General features: G+C 40.4%; 1 protein-coding gene and 1 pseudogene across 2 annotated transcripts in view; one reads left to right on the top strand and one right to left on the bottom strand.

Annotated features, from left to right (window-relative positions):
- The window catches only part of PEX2 (peroxisomal biogenesis factor 2), a 17,815-nt gene extending 2,316 nt beyond the window's left edge, over positions 1-15,499 (top strand). The window contains exons 2-3 of one of the 2 annotated variants that reach the window (XM_090282891.1): positions 12,056-12,159; positions 13,632-15,499. In XM_090282891.1, the coding sequence (XP_090139017.1) occupies positions 13,649-14,566 (918 nt within the window). In that variant the 5' untranslated portion in view covers positions 12,056-12,159; positions 13,632-13,648 and the 3' untranslated portion in view covers positions 14,567-15,499. Of the gene's footprint in view, positions 1-12,055; positions 12,179-13,631 lie in introns of both variants that reach the window. The other variant, XM_090282890.1, reaches the window with a different exon arrangement.
- LOC150004543 (glyceraldehyde-3-phosphate dehydrogenase pseudogene) lies at positions 9,060-10,122 on the bottom strand (annotated as a pseudogene).

The following is a 15,499-nucleotide window of genomic DNA, read 5'->3' as shown; positions in this document are numbered from 1 at the left end:
ATCTTGGTGCTGCAAATGCTAGTGCTGTAATTTCTATACATGCAACTGGATACTGGGAGAGAGAGTGTGGGCACTCTCTATTCTTTCCATTGTGGACTGTCAATCACTTCTTCCCAGTCTTTCCCATCTATACAACCTAATGCCCTTTCCTGTATTTTTATTCTATTTAATGCTTTCTTTTTGTCGGAGCACCCCCTTCTTACCTGCCTGTCAGTAAGGTGAGATAAAATTTCATCCATGTGTTTTCTGTTAAAACATAAAAACCAAGAGCTCTGTGGTGATTCTGTTATGATTATGCATAACCATTCCCTTCCAGTGTTGGATGAGTTGGCATTGCCCCTATTTTGCATATAGTATCTGATATAGTATGTGTTCATAATCATTAAGTGAGTGTTCACGCCTTAGTTTTGCACCCACATGCTCCCTTTTTGCAGATTTGACAGTCTCTGGATGGTTCTCTGACCACATGTGTAGAAGTAGGGAGGGGGAATGTGGATGACGTGCATCCAGGCAACATGGGCAGCTCAGCCATGTTCCTGTCATTTCTTTCCTAATCTACAGTCCTGAGAGTGACTAGCAGTCTAGTCTTTAGGGTAAAAATATCATCCTTTGAGATCTGCGGTATTGAATTGGATCCAAGCTTACCAAATATCCATACTACTAACTTCCTTTTGTGTGTTCCGCAATTTCTCTCTTGTTTACCAGAAAATGACTAATTGCCAGCTTGGCCTTAAACAGGTGAGTTAATCTTCTCAGGCCTTACTTTTGGTCTTCTTAAAATGGGCATGATAATACTTACTATGTTATGAGATCTCAGCGAGATAAAGAATGTAAAGCACATAATGTGTGTGATATTGTACTTGCTCCTCTTCCATTGCTAAGACCTCTGTTCCTGTGTAGATATTTCTAAATCCTCTCCAGTGCCATAAAATGTGCAATGAAATGTATGTTCCAGTAATTTTCACATAATTTAGAATTTTCTTCTTAGGCCATTAGCTCCTAGAGTCTCTTTCTACTGTATAAAGTACTTAAAGATGGTTGCTTCATGTTTCATGTGGCTCATTTGCTCATCCTTGGATTGGCATTTTTGCTGTAGTTTGTTCCTGTACTCTTAGTCTCTTAGTACTTAGCCTCTTAACATCTGCATGTCCTGTGGTACTATCCTAAAGTGTCCATGTTCACTTTTCCTTTGGTTAATTTTTTTAGGCCCATCACCACTTGTCAGTATAATACATTAGTTCAGAGCATGACCGTTATTTCTAGCTGTGTGATTTTATACTAGTTAACTAATCTCTGTGCCTCAAGTTTCCTTGTTTTAAAACAAATAATTAAAGAACCTATTTCATCATATTATAAGGATGAAATAATTTATTTAATTTTGCAAAGGGCACTTAGCTACAGCAGTCACTTACTAGCACTTAGTGACTGGTAAGGAAGTGGCATATGCTTACTGCAGCTGTAAACTCATGAGCTAGTGGGGATTGTGTTCCTTAAGCTTTGTTGTTTTTCCATGAGGGTTGTTTCTCTGTCTCAGGTGTTCTGACTTCACCATTTGCTCTAGCCTTTTCCAGGCTGAAGTTCAACATTACCATATCTACCTTTGGAAATGGCTGTTCTTTATTCTTTTTTTCTTCCTCTTCCAAGGTTTCCTAAAACAGTTTCTCTAAGGATTTTAGATAATATTTTTTTATAGTTGCTTTCTCTTTAAACTACTGAAAAGCATAGTGTGGTACAGTGACCTGTCCAGAGTCACACAGCTTGTTGATGAACCTGGGCTGGAATATAGAACTGATCAGAACCCCCCATAGTCACTCAAACATCTGTACTCTAGTTTCACAAAATGCTTTCTCTCTTCAAGAATCAGAAGTATCAACTTTCTGAAAGAAAGGTTATAAATGCCATACTCTTCTCTTAAAAATGTCTTTGTGAAGATAGCTCAAGATATTGGGAATTCTGTTGTAAAGTTTAAAAAGTATTTTGCGTTAGATTTAGATACTTGAATAAAGATACCGTGTAATAGTAATTATCATCTTGAAGATTGTAGTATTTGAGTTAAGCTCTCTCTTCTCTCCAAATAAAAAAATGTATGTCCCCTCTGCTAGGGCTGCTTACTTATTGTTGTTCATCTTTTTGAGAAACTTATGCTATTTTGAAGTTTTTCTTCGAATATATTCTAGAAACATTCTGCTGTGTATCCATTGCCAAAAAAGAAAAAAAAAAAAATCTTGTTTAGAATTTGATGAAGATGGCATTATAGTGTAATTTGAGGTCTGGTGTCCTTAACAGAATTTTTGAAATCCTTCTTGTTTATATCCAAAGGAGCACAATTGAGGTATCTATAAACTTGGTTTATGTTTGATGAAACAGAGCAACAAAGGAGTAGTGACAAGTCACTTAGCAAGTCTGTGGCAGAAGTGGGATTTGAACTTACAGTCGTTGACTTCCGAGCCTGTTCACAGTGTCAGAGGTCACAGTGTTCTAATGGTCTCAGCCATGGCTTATATGCTCTTGCTCATTTTGAAATGTGTTCTGGGAATCGGTATCCTGTTAAATCCCTCTTTGATGCATGCCCCATTTATTAGTATTGATTTCAATACAACGGACAGTAAATCTATGTGACCACACAAAGTAAATAGTAGGTTGTAGTTTCAAAGCTTAAAATCTTGAGTTTAAGAACTTCATTCATCTAAACTCATAATGTGAAATGTTAGTTTAAAATTTTTTTTAAACCTAAAAGGAAAAAAAAATGAATATGCACACTCTACATTTTGGTTACTGAAATCCTTACAATAGTGTGGCAGCAACATCATTATACTAAAAATTAGTTGATTATTGTGGATAGCCTGGGGTTGATGTGTTGAGGGGTTGAGAGGAGTAGACGGCTTGATACCTGAGAGATTACTTAGGAATCACATGTTTCTGCTTACAAAGTTGACAAGACTGTAAATTTCAATGTAGAATTTTTTAGGCAGCACACATTGACAAATATGCCTAATGGTAATATATCTAGTACTGAGAATCTCGAAACAGGTCAATAATAATGCGTATATTGATAGCAGTAATGTAGGAGATGTTACTTGGTATTATAGCTAAAAATCCATGTCATCCCCTTAATCATAATTACATTAATATTGACAGGCCCTTGACAATACCCACATTATTATTGATAGGTTTCTGTCAATAACATGTCTTTAAATAAAATATATTCATTCATAATTTGTACTCAATAAAAACGCTGAAATAATCCTGAAACATTCCTCTCTCTTTAGTGAGATAGAATCATTTGTGTTGGTTTTAGAATGTGGTATAGATGACAAAGTTTTATTTTGAGGAATGAAAGCATAAAAGGAAAGCATGAGCTATTTAAGAGATAAGGTTATGTATTACTGCTCTTACTAAATAAATTTCAGGGTTTTGTTTTTTTTCTGTGAAAGAAAATCAGTGTGACATGTCTAGTGATAAAATGTCAGCAGAAGACTTTCTTAATAGTTTTTAGTGCTACATCATTTTGTCTTAAACATATTTATGTGACAAGTTAATCACACTAACCCTAGTAGTTGCTGTACCTCTTATCTGGTCTTCATTTTGCCTTAAGCATCATTTTCACATACCCTATCCTTCACTAAACACTACTGTAATTTATTGTCAGTTATATTTTTAATTATTTTTATAAATCTTTTTGCTTTATCATAAATGTTTTCCCTGCTGCTAGCCTTTTAGAATTTTAAGTTAATATAATTTGGGGAGGATAGGGGTGATAGAATTCTGTATTAAAATAAGGAATGAAATTCCAAGGCAAAATAGGAAAAATACATTGCCTGTTTTTGGCATTCTGGAAAAATCAACTTGAATTAAATCTGACGATGTTTGTTTCAATTCAGAACAGTCCCAACTTTTAAAATAAAGATTAGTTTTTTGTTCTGTTTTTTTTAAGTATCCAAGTTTGAGCCTACTTTTGTGGGACTAGGTATTGACCTACAAGAAATAATAAGTAAACCTAGACTGGCCAGTAGTGGACATGGATAGCAATCAGTGTAACAGTCAGGAAAGTATGGTTTACCAAGAGTTGGGGATTTTTAACTTGAAAATGTGTGGATACCACAGTCTTCTTTTTGAGTTTCACAGTTCTTAATAAAGCAAGTTAAATTACTTGGACTTTTTCAGAAAGCTTTAAGTCCCTTGAATTGTTGCCAAGGTACTGTAATTGGTCTCCCTTTATTCAGTCTTACTGAACTCTGCCATCAAATCAGTCCTCTAAAATGTATATCCTGTTATGTTTCTTCCCTTCAATGATTATTCGTGCCTATACAATCAATGCAACCTCCTTAAAACAGGATCTTTTTACAGTGAGTTGACCCTTTATCCAGTCTCTCCTGCCAAGCCCTTCTGCTGTGGTCACAACAGATGACCTGTTTCTTTGCTTCCACATAACAAATGCAACTACATTGATGGTGATTAAGTAACCAAGGATGTAGTTCATGTTGGAACCCATCCCCATGTCTCCAAGATAGACCATGGCCAGGCCTCAGGGCTTGCAGGGTTCTGGGGTTTGCACAACCTGTTCTTTGCCCTAAATACCATTTTTCTCTTTTCTGCCTGGGGGAGTTTTGTGTTTTCACATTTCGAGATCCATTCTTTGCTCAGACATCAATGATTAATCCTGATTACAGTAGCATCTTGTTTCTTTAAAAATTTTTGAATAAAAAGAAGCTAACTGATAGTTAAATATTTGGATTGAATCTCTGGTACCTAGGAGAATGCCCTGCATTTAGCAGTCACTCAATAGCTCTTGGTTAAATTGAGTAGGGATTTGTCAGAGAATTACAATTCACTAAAACACAAACTGCTTAAATTATACTGAGAACTTTCTGTAGTTTAAAGGCACTTATGACATTTTTCTGTGTTCTACACCTTATAAGCAAATATTGCACAGCCATGAAGGAAGGAGGTTTCATAAGCAGATTAATTGGACTTGTAGTTATTTCAATTTCATCCATTTCTTCCACAAGTATTCTAAAATAGCTGCACCTGTCAGAAGAGGGAGAGAGGAAAGGAGGAAGAACTGAATGTAGTATGTTGGTGGTGAACCGAGGTTGAGTGGTCATCTTAGACTGTACTATACCCTGTGCAATGAAGCACCCTAGAATCAGATGTTAACAGTTTGTCCTGAGATTTCTTTGCTTCCTGATAACCAACACAGCCATGCTGAGGGGCATTCACCAACCAGGGAGACCCATCCTCATTCTCTCAGAGTTCCCCTCCATGGTCTCCTTCCAGACCAGATGCTAGTTAAGAGTATAATGAGACCACTGATCTCTGTCTCTGCCCCTTGCTGCCTGGCTCCCATGCATGTGCACACGCTGGTGTCATCATGTTCACCAACTGCCACAGATGTGTTTCAGTGGTGTCATCTGTACTTCCTGGTTAATTGAAGCATTGGTATGGGTAAAAATGAAGATTTCAGTCTTTTGAAATGAGATTTGCCAAAGCAAGCTAAGAGTCTTTTTTATTTCTTATGCCCAGCCCCAGGCAAAGCAGAAATAATATAATAAAAAATACTGCTTTCCTGTTTCCAAACCACTTTCATAACATTATCTGGTTTAATCTCAACAACTTTGTAAGGTAGCTATTATTTCCAGCCTTTTGAAGAATCTGAGGCTAGTGACTTTTCTTAAGGTCACATGGCAAGTAAATGACAAAGCTAGAACTTGAGCCCAGGTCCGATTGGTTTTAAACCTGCCTTTTATTTTGCCAGTCACCCGAATAGGCACTGTTCCCCTTTCACCATAGGCTGTGTGATACAGTGTCTGTTCTATGTTCACAGCTAAAAGAGGTCACAAAAATGACAACAGTGTTGCAAAATAAAACAAAATAAAAAATCAGAGAAACAGATTATTCATCTGGAAGGGAAAAGGCTGAAGAGCAGATTAATAATAGTCTGCAGGTCTAGTGGAGTCTGAGGGCCCAGCTGTTCTTAATCTGCAGGGAGGCCAGGCCTGGGGAGAAAGGGAGGGGAAATGTTAAACTGTAACAGGAGGGATAAGAAAGAATTTTGTAAAATATTGGGTTGGTTAGAGAGTGTGTTAAGTCTCTTTTTCTGGCAGCTATCAAAAATTCCTATCTTTACCAAATGTTCTTAAGTGTGATTCCTCCAGAAGCAAGGGATTTGAAATAAATGACTCCTCTTGGTAACTGCTCCCCTCTGACCAGTTTCTCACTAAACATATGTAGCCTGAGGAAAAGATAGCTTCCCTTCCCATCCAGTTTATCTAGGTGCTCTCACAGTATTCAGTGGGCACACTGAGGAACTACCAGACCACTCACTCCATTGCATATTCATTCACACATTTATGGAGTGGCTACTATGAGCCCATCTTTATGGTAAACTCTGTAAGATAATGATATTCATCAGCCACAATCTGAAACTGACTGTGACTCTAGTATTTAAAAATACATAAATTGGTACAAATGGCCTCTAACGCAAACCACATACTTTGTCTTATACTCGTCTGAAAAAAAATAGCAATGCTTCCAGTTTAACGTGGGAATGAGAATGAAGAGAGGGAACTGGTAGTGTTGGACTTAATATTGATGTCCATTATGGTCAGAGTTTTTCAAGAGCACTTTGACAATCAAAGAGCTTCCCTTATCTTGCTGGTCAGAGAATATGAAGTCTGTATTGTAAACACTGTGTTACACTAGATGAGTTCCATCTACTGTATCCCCACATACCACGAATGATTGTAGAACTGTGCATGACAAAAACTGAGCTAGGTATCAGAGTCACTATATCGGTGGCAGGTACTTTGAGAAATGAGTATAAGGCTCTTCCCTTAAGTAGTTTATAGTCAAGTTAGGAGAAGATGTATTCATATGACTGAAATCACAGTATAAGTGGTTGAGGGCTCAAGTGTGTGTCACAGAGCTGTTGTCACAATTGAAAAACAGTAATAATGGGAGTTGGGGATAGTTATGAATTTTATGGAGAACTTTATAATAGAGTTGGAATGTGAAGGGCAGATAGTTAAGGGCATTGTGGGTAGTTGGTAGGAAAGGTCAGTGTTAGCTGCATAGAGAAAAGACAGAGGCAGGACTGAAAGGTGGTCTGCATTCAGAGCTCCACTGGGGAATGATGGTTATATGCTTGCAGGGGTAGTGACAGGATTGGGCCAGGTTGTGTCTGAGAAGTTTATACTTTACCCCAGGGGTAATATGAAATAAAGAGGTGATATGGTAAGTGTGGGGAAATAATTTTGTAGGTTTTGGTTTAATCATGTTTTTTTTTTTTCAAATAATATTTTAGTTTTTTAGTTACATAAATGATATGTTAATTAGAGAAAACTTGTAAACTGTAGAAAAAAAGTGAAAAATATCTTGTTGATGATTTTTTGTGTGAACTTTGAATCAAGACAGTTTTGAAATTCTGTGTGTTGGCTTTGAGAACCTGTGAAACCATCTATCTTGGTTGTTGTCCATTTACTTGCTTCCTCCCTGCAGATTGTGGTTGGGGGCCAGGATGAATCTTTATCTCTCCATCCCAAGCACCTTGCAGGGCTAGGATGTACTGATGTGCATAGAGTTTATGGAAGCTATGAATGGTCTCTAATTTCACAAGGACTATGTAATAGAAGAAAAGGGAGCACATGAATCAGTGCAGTTTTTTTTTTAATAATTTATTTGTTTATTTATTTATTTATTTTTAGAGAGAGGGGAAAGGAGAAAGCGAGGGAGAGAAACATCACTGTGTGGTTGCCTCTTGCTCATGCCCCCAATTGGGGACCTGATGTGCAACCTAGTCATGTGCCCTGACTGGGAATCGAACCAGTGACACTTGGCTTGCAGGCCGATGCTCAATCCACTGAGCCACAGCAGCCAGGGCTGAATCAGTGCAGTTTAAACAACCGCTCTGGATATAAGGATGAGAACAAACCAGGAATGAGAGGCTGGGCAGGTATGCAGCATTGAGCTTTATGGGTCATTATATGCCAAAGTATTTATGAATTGTGGTTTGAAATGGATTTGCCCCGTAGTTCTCAACTTGTTAGAGATGCAAATCCCTGACTCCCGTTCCAGGCCTCCTGAATCAGAAACTCTGGAACGGAGGCACCACTATCAAACAAATCTTAGTGATCTGATAAATGCTCAAATTTGAGAAGCACAAGACTAGAAGAACAGGAGCCTACAGAACTCTGATGTTGAGGAGTACAGCACAGAAAGATTGAAAGCCCAAAGATATGTGATATCAGTGAACATAATCAATGAAATGCCATAGTAGCTGAAATAGGGAAACTATGAAAAGATTATATTGTTACAAAGAAACTTAAATGTGTTGTAAAATGGACAAGATCCATTTGTCCTTTTGAGGTGGGGAGTCGGCAGCCGTCCGTCTCGAGAGACGATGGTGTAGCTTCTTAAGAGTCTATCTGCACCACCGAGAATGGTTGTGCAGTCCGACTCGGGAGTGACACGGTATCTGTCTCCTCCCGTGTTGAATCGACATCTTGCGATGACGCTGGAGTGTCCTCTCCAGTGAAGCTGAAGCTACAGAGCCTGGGCAGGGTGATATGGAGGGTCTGCTGTTGCCCATGCGGCAGACCCCCCCCCCTCTCTTCGCAGCTGAAGGATCCAAGGGAAAGACAGAGTCAATACAGCTTGGCTTCAGGTGCGCCGCAGGAGTTGCCGGTATTGACTACAACGTCAAACCGCCTTAGGGACTCCGGCTCCGGATTTTCTGTCGGGGTTTACTCCCTTAACCTTTCCCCTGAAGAGGTATGCCGCAAGGCAGCGGAGGTTTTTTGGAATCAGAGTTTTCCTTCTCTGATGTGCCCTGACTGGAAGATCGAACCAGCAACACTTAGCTCGCAGGCCGATGCTCAATCCACTGAGCCAAACCAGCCAGGGTGGTAGAGGTGGGGAGTACAGTGAACTTTATTGATGGTGCATGACAAGGTAGGGCTCCCTAAGCCCCTCCCCTCTTTAGGGGGTCTAGGATGGCAACTAGAGGTCAGGAGATTCTCAATATGTTGGGGGATCAGTTTGGGGCAAGGATTCCTCAGCATCTGAGGGCCTCTCTTCCTGTCGCTGGGGCTGGTGGTCCAGGGGGCTCTTACTCCTTGGTGGCCATGTGGACCATAAGGTCCACCACCCTGTTGCTGTAGCCAAATTCATTGTCATATCAGGAAATGAGCTTGACAAAGTGGTCATTGAGGGCAGTGCCAGCCCCAGCATCAAAGGTGGAGGAGTGGGTATCACTGTTAAAGTTGCAGGAGACAACCTGGTCCTCAGTATAGACCAGGATGCCCTTGAGGGGGCCCTCTGATGCCTGCTTCACTACGTTCTTGATGTCATCGTATTTGGCCGCTTTCCCCAGGCGACAGGTCAGATCCACAACCGACACATTGGGGGTGGGGACACGGAAAGCCATACCAGTGAGCTTCCCATTCAGCTCAGGGATGACCTTGCCCACTGCCTTAGCAGCGCCAGTAGAAACAGGGATGATGTTCTGGGCAGCCCCTCAGCCATCACGCCACAGCTTCCCAGAGGGGCCATTCACGGTCTTCTGGGTGGCAATGATGGCATGGACTGTGGTCATGAACCCCTCCACAATACCAAAGTTGTCATGGATGACCTTGGCCAGGGGGGCCAAGCAGTTGGTGGTGCAGGAGGCATTGCTGACAATCTTCATGGAGTTGTCATACCTGTCTTGGTTCATACCCATCACAAACATGGGGGCATCAGCAGAAGGGGCAGAGATGAAGACCCTCTTGGCTCCACCCTTCAAGTGAGCCCCAGCCTTCTCCATGGTAGTGAAGACCCCAGTGGACTCCACAACATATTCAGCACCAGCATCACCCCATTTGATGTTGGTGGAATCTCGCTCCTGGAAGAGGGTGATGGACTTCCCATTGACAACAAGCTTCCCGTTCTCAGCCTTGACTGTGCCTTTGAACTTGCCATGAGTAGAATCATACTGGAACATGTAGACCATGTAGTTGAGGTCAATGAAGGGGTCATTGATGGCGACAATATCCACTTTGCCAGAGTAAAAAGCAGCCCTGGTGACCAGGCGCCCAATACGGCCAAATCCGTTCACTCCGATCTTCACCATCGTGTCTCAGGGTTGAGACTGGCACTGCACGGGAAAACGCAGCAGTCCGTTGAACTGGAGGAGCAGAGAACCGATCCATTTGTCTTGTGTGGATCACTGCCTTTCTAATCTGAGCATTTAACTAGAATTAAAATAAATTAGTCCAGTGAGAGGGACCCCATGCCCAATATTCCCATCTAGAGTTTTTTGCCCATATTCACAGAACTGCATACCTAACTTCTCCACTTAGCTGCCTCAGATCTCCAAAGCTACATGTATCTATTATCTTTCCCTTCAAAACTGTATCTCCGCATGTTCTCCATTACAGAGAACTGGTACAATCTCCTCAATTACTCAAGTCAGTGATACTTGGCTTATTTCTCATGAAATCTTGTCAATTCTACCACTTCCTAGCTTTCAGAGGTACCTCTTTCTCTCCATCCCCACTGCTACCTTTCCAATTTAGACCATCATTAGTTTCTAACTAGATCAATTTAACAATCCTCTTAACGGGCCTTTATGCCTCCAGTCTTATTCTTTTTTTTTTTTTTTTATCAGTGTGTGGTTGCCTCTCACTCGCACCCCCAGCTGGGGACCTGGCGTGCAACCTAGTCATTCATGTGCCCTGACTGGAATTCGAACCAGCAACACTTGACTCGCAGGCTGATGCTCAATATGCCTCCAGTCTTTTGGCCTCAAATCCATTCTCAGTGTGGCCAGAAAAAGCTGTGTAGAATGGAAGTATTATTAATTCTTCTTTTTTACAAACTATTCAATGGCTCTCCCTGACCATCTTGACAAAATACAGCCTCCTAAACTTGGCTTTCAGGACCTTGAGAATGGGTCTCATGCTTTCTTTCCCAACTTTATCTTTCGTCCTTGGACCTCCAGTCCTTGTCACCTGCTCTTCCCTCTGTCTGGACTACTGCCCTTACCTTACTTTAACGGCCTGACACCACATACCTTTCAGATGCTGCTTAGATATTGCCTCATGTAGCCTTTTCTGGTTGTAAGCATAATGACCTGAATTTCCCCTTGCATATTACTTAGCACACCTTATAATTGTCCGACATTTTACATAGCTCACTCTTACCCCACTCTTTACCCCACTACATTATACTCTCCACAGGGGTTGAGAGGGTCCAGTTACCATTTTTTCACTAGCTCCTATTAATTGCTCTGGACCAGGTGCACAAGAAACACACGTTGAAATAAGTAATAAGTAACAGTCTTGATATGGGCATTTGAAATTATTTGAATAGATGGAAATTTGTATTTTCTACCCTTCGCTCATCCCAGACTTTTTTCTGTCCATTGATTTGTCCATCTAGCATTTGTACAATGCATTCTATGTGCCAGGCACTGTACTGGATGCTAAGATTCAACTGTGACAAGACTCAAATAATCTTTGCAACAGGGCTTATCTTCTCTTGGAGGAAATCGACCATTGAAGAGTAGTGTATTCACAGTTCAGAAAGGTCTATACAAAAGAAGAATGGAGTGCCATGGAGCATTACAGGAGGCAGATAACTAAATGTGGAGAATCCAGAGGAAGTGATACCTACCTCAGTGCTTAAGAACTTAAGATGAGTTTTCAGTTAAAAAATGGGAATGGACTGCTCCCAGCAAAGGGCACAGGGAGTAAACTATTCTCTAGTGAACAAGAGAAGGGGCATTATATGATGAGAGGTCAAAGCATTAGGAAGGCAAGCAAGCTGGGGTGGGGGTGGGGGTTGGGGAGCTTGCTTTCAAAGGATTGCAATGTGGGCAATGCACTGAAAGAGGTATGCCTATTAGATACAATCCAGGGGAGATGAGAAGAGTGGAATTTGGGGAAAGGCTTCTGGGGATAGAGTAAGGGATGGATTAGAAAAATATTTTGGACAAAGAACAAGCCTTGGGGATTAATTAGATTTGTAGAGGGAGCCAAGAAAACTCTGTTCTAACCCCCTTCTTTCTCGCCTGTAGTTCCTGACCAATATGAAGCAAGGATTTCACAGAAGAACTTACAGCCAAAATTCCCACTGCTGTAGGCTTCGAAATCTTGGTGGAACTTCAGGAAGGGAGAAAAGGTCAGATCACCCAGAATGAGTAAGAAACATTCCTGTCATATATCTGGTTTGGGAAGAAAAGAGCACTAAAAAACCTATTATTTAGTAGTTACTTTTGTTTCCTATACTTGAACTTCCTGCCCCTAAGTCATCTGGGATCCATGGGTAATTTAAAATCTTTTTTCTAGAAAAGTTCTCTCATCCCAGTTTTAAGACATACAGCTTTATTTTAGGATATGCTTTGCAGTCCTTTTAACTTCTAACAAGTTACACTTAACATCTTTTTAGTAAAAATCATAAAGTAATAGAATTTGAAGGGACTTAGAGGTCATTTTGTCTCCAGCCCTTACAGTATAAGTGAGGAAACCAAGACAGAGATTGGCTGAAATGACTGATCCAAGATCGCATGGCCAGTGCCGGCAATGACTGGCCTTCGGCAGGATCCCCACCCCCGTGTAACTTGATGTTCTTTCTGTTAGTGTATTACGCCTTTGGAAGGCCTAGAGATCATGATCAAGTACTCTTTATTGAGGACCCATTTTTGAAACTAAATTTAAACAGATTTTGTATCGTGGTTTGGATTTGAAAGTTTATTGATAAAATGTGCATTGTCTAAGTGGTGTGTACCCTCTTTCAGTGGCAACAGCCATTTGGCACTGGCTCGTATGTAGTACGCATGTAATAAAAGCATTTGGAATCAGTAAGTCATACCCAGCAAACCCATTAACCAGCTTTCTCTATTTCATTAGACAAGCTTTGCGACCCTTTAGCACCGATCTTGTTCCTTGGTGTATTTGTGAAATGATCGTGGACTATATTTTTGCATCATAGTTTTTTTTTCTTAGAAAGTATATGATGCATACCTTTTTAGTACCTTAATAATGACATTTCTGCATTCATGTTGCTTTGTGCTAGTATGTATTTTCTGCAGTTGTGCAATAGAATAATAAACACTTAATTGTTGATTTTTTTTTCTCCTACCTTTATGAATAAGTAGGAGATTAAGTGACTTGTTGAAAAGCATACTTTTGGAGTCAGTGGAAGTGCTGGGCATTAAACTGAGGTCTTGACTTATATTTATTGCAGTGTAGCATATAGTTCATTGTTTTTATTAAGTGCATATATTTCTCCAGCAGCCTAAGCACTTAACAGGATTTTATTATCTCCTTGTTAAACTATCTGAGCAAGGAGGATTACATAGAGGTACATTTGTGGCAGTAGGATGTCACTTGCTAAAACCTTTAACTCCTTTGGTAAGGAGGACCAAATGAAAAAAGAAAAACAGGAAGAAAGGAGGGAGGGAGGACAAGCAAGGAGAAAGAGAAATGAGTTCTGAGTAAGAAGTGACTGTTCAGTGTGCTCTTTTGACATGATGCAAAGGCACATCCTCTGTGTGTCCTGTCTTTTGTGTATCAGTTTTCTGAGTGTGAGTTGGGGAGACGGTTCTAGATCTTCACTGTCTGACGATGTTTCCTCATCATGCTTTTTCCTAGAGCCCTTTGGAGAAGGCATGGCTTCCAGAGAACAGACTGCGGAGAGCACACACAGGGTGCTAAGAATAAGTCAGTTGGATGCACTTGAATTGAACAAGGCCCTGGAGCAGCTGGTGTGGTTCCAGGTTACTCAGTGCTTCCATGGATTTCAGCCAGGGCTCTTAGCCCTGTTTGAACCTGAGCTCAAAGCCATCTTGTGGCTTTTTTTGTGGCGATTCACTGTTTACTCTAAAAATGCCACTGTGGGACAGTCAGTTTTAAATATTCAGTACAAAAATGATTTTTCTCCAACCCTGAGATACAAGCCACCGAGTAAAAACCAAAAGCTCTGGTATGCTGTCTGTACAATTGGTGGGAAGTGGTTAGAAGAACGGTGCTATGATTTGTTTCGAAACCATCATTTGGCATCATTTGGGAAAGCCAAACAGTGTGTGAACCTTGTGGTTGGACTTTTGAAATTAGGGGGGTTGATTAACTTCTTGATTTTCCTCCAAAAGGGCAAGTTTGCAACTTTGACAGAACGTCTCCTAGGCATGCGGTCAGTATTTTGCAAGCCCCAGAACATGCGTGAGGTTGGCTTTGAGTATATGAATAGGGAGCTTCTCTGGCATGGTTTTGCAGAGTTTCTCATTTTTCTCTTACCGCTTATCAACATCCAAAAGTTGAAAGCCAAGTTATCTTTCTGGTGCATCCCTCTTACTGGTGTTCCTAATGGTGACAGCTCATTAGCCAGCAGTGGGAAACAGTGTGCTCTGTGTGGAGAGTGGCCCACCATGCCGCACACCATAGGCTGTGAGCACATCTTCTGCTATTACTGCATTAAGAGCAGTTTCTTGTTTGACATGTACTTTACTTGTCCTAAGTGTGGCACCGAAGTACACAGTGTGCAGCCACTAAAGTCAGGGATTGAGATGTTGGAAGTGAATGCTCTTTAGAAACTAAAATTGTCTCATCTGAGGAAAACTATTATGTTTAAATCCATAGTATTATTTACCCTGAGTATACCACTTAGGTATCTTATATGAGAACATGTGCTTCTCAGCCACTGTTCTGTCCTTGCCAGGCATGACTAAAATCTAATCACTGAAATTTACAGGATTATGAGTAATTCTGTAAATGGTAGTGTATTATTTTCTTTAATGATTGCATGCAATTTTTAATGTCAAAAATAATGGACAGTTTTGTCAGGACTACTAACAATGTTCCTTCACTTTGCTACTTCCTAGAAAAAGGTTAGACTCTAAAAATAAAAGGTCTTGGTTTCAGAGATAATATTATATAACATCAGAGTCTGATAATGGTAAGACCCTGTTGTCTTAAAACTTCTAATCTGATGGCCCAGTTATAATTTTAAGCTTTTCTATGAAACCGGTTTTTAATGGGTTCAGTTAACTTCCTTCTCAGGCAGAACAATGGCCACCAGAAGCTGAAGACTTATATCCTTTGAGCTTTCTGATCCCAATGGAATCAGAGCTTCTTGTCTCAAAGCTCAGCAAAATCCAGAAGCTCACTGACATTGTCCTGCCTGGGATTGTGTGCACATTCCTGAACCAGGATTTTAAAATTCTGCTCCTGATAATTCAAATGTGGGCAATGAGCCTTCACATAAACCACATGAACCTAAAGTAGGAAAGGAGACAGAGGTCTGGGAACTGAGGTGCTGGTACAAGAATGGTGGGTGATAGGCTTATAGACACAGTAGGTCTCTCCTAGAGTCACTATTTCCCTTCTTAATACCCAAAGTGTATATGTAGTCTTAATATGTTGTCAGTGATCTAGTTTGATAAGGACATTAATGAGTAACTGAATAGTGGTCTTCCATTGCAAATTTGAAAGAATTAAATAAAGTCAATGAGATTTTGTTACAC

This window comes from Furipterus horrens, unplaced genomic scaffold (genome assembly GCF_987537825.1).
Source record: "Furipterus horrens unplaced genomic scaffold, mFurHor1.1.pri manual_scaffold_7, whole genome shotgun sequence".
NCBI lineage: Eukaryota > Metazoa > Chordata > Mammalia > Chiroptera > Furipteridae > Furipterus > Furipterus horrens.
Note: the sequence above shows the minus strand (reverse complement) of the source record. Positions and strands in the feature narration are given on the sequence as shown.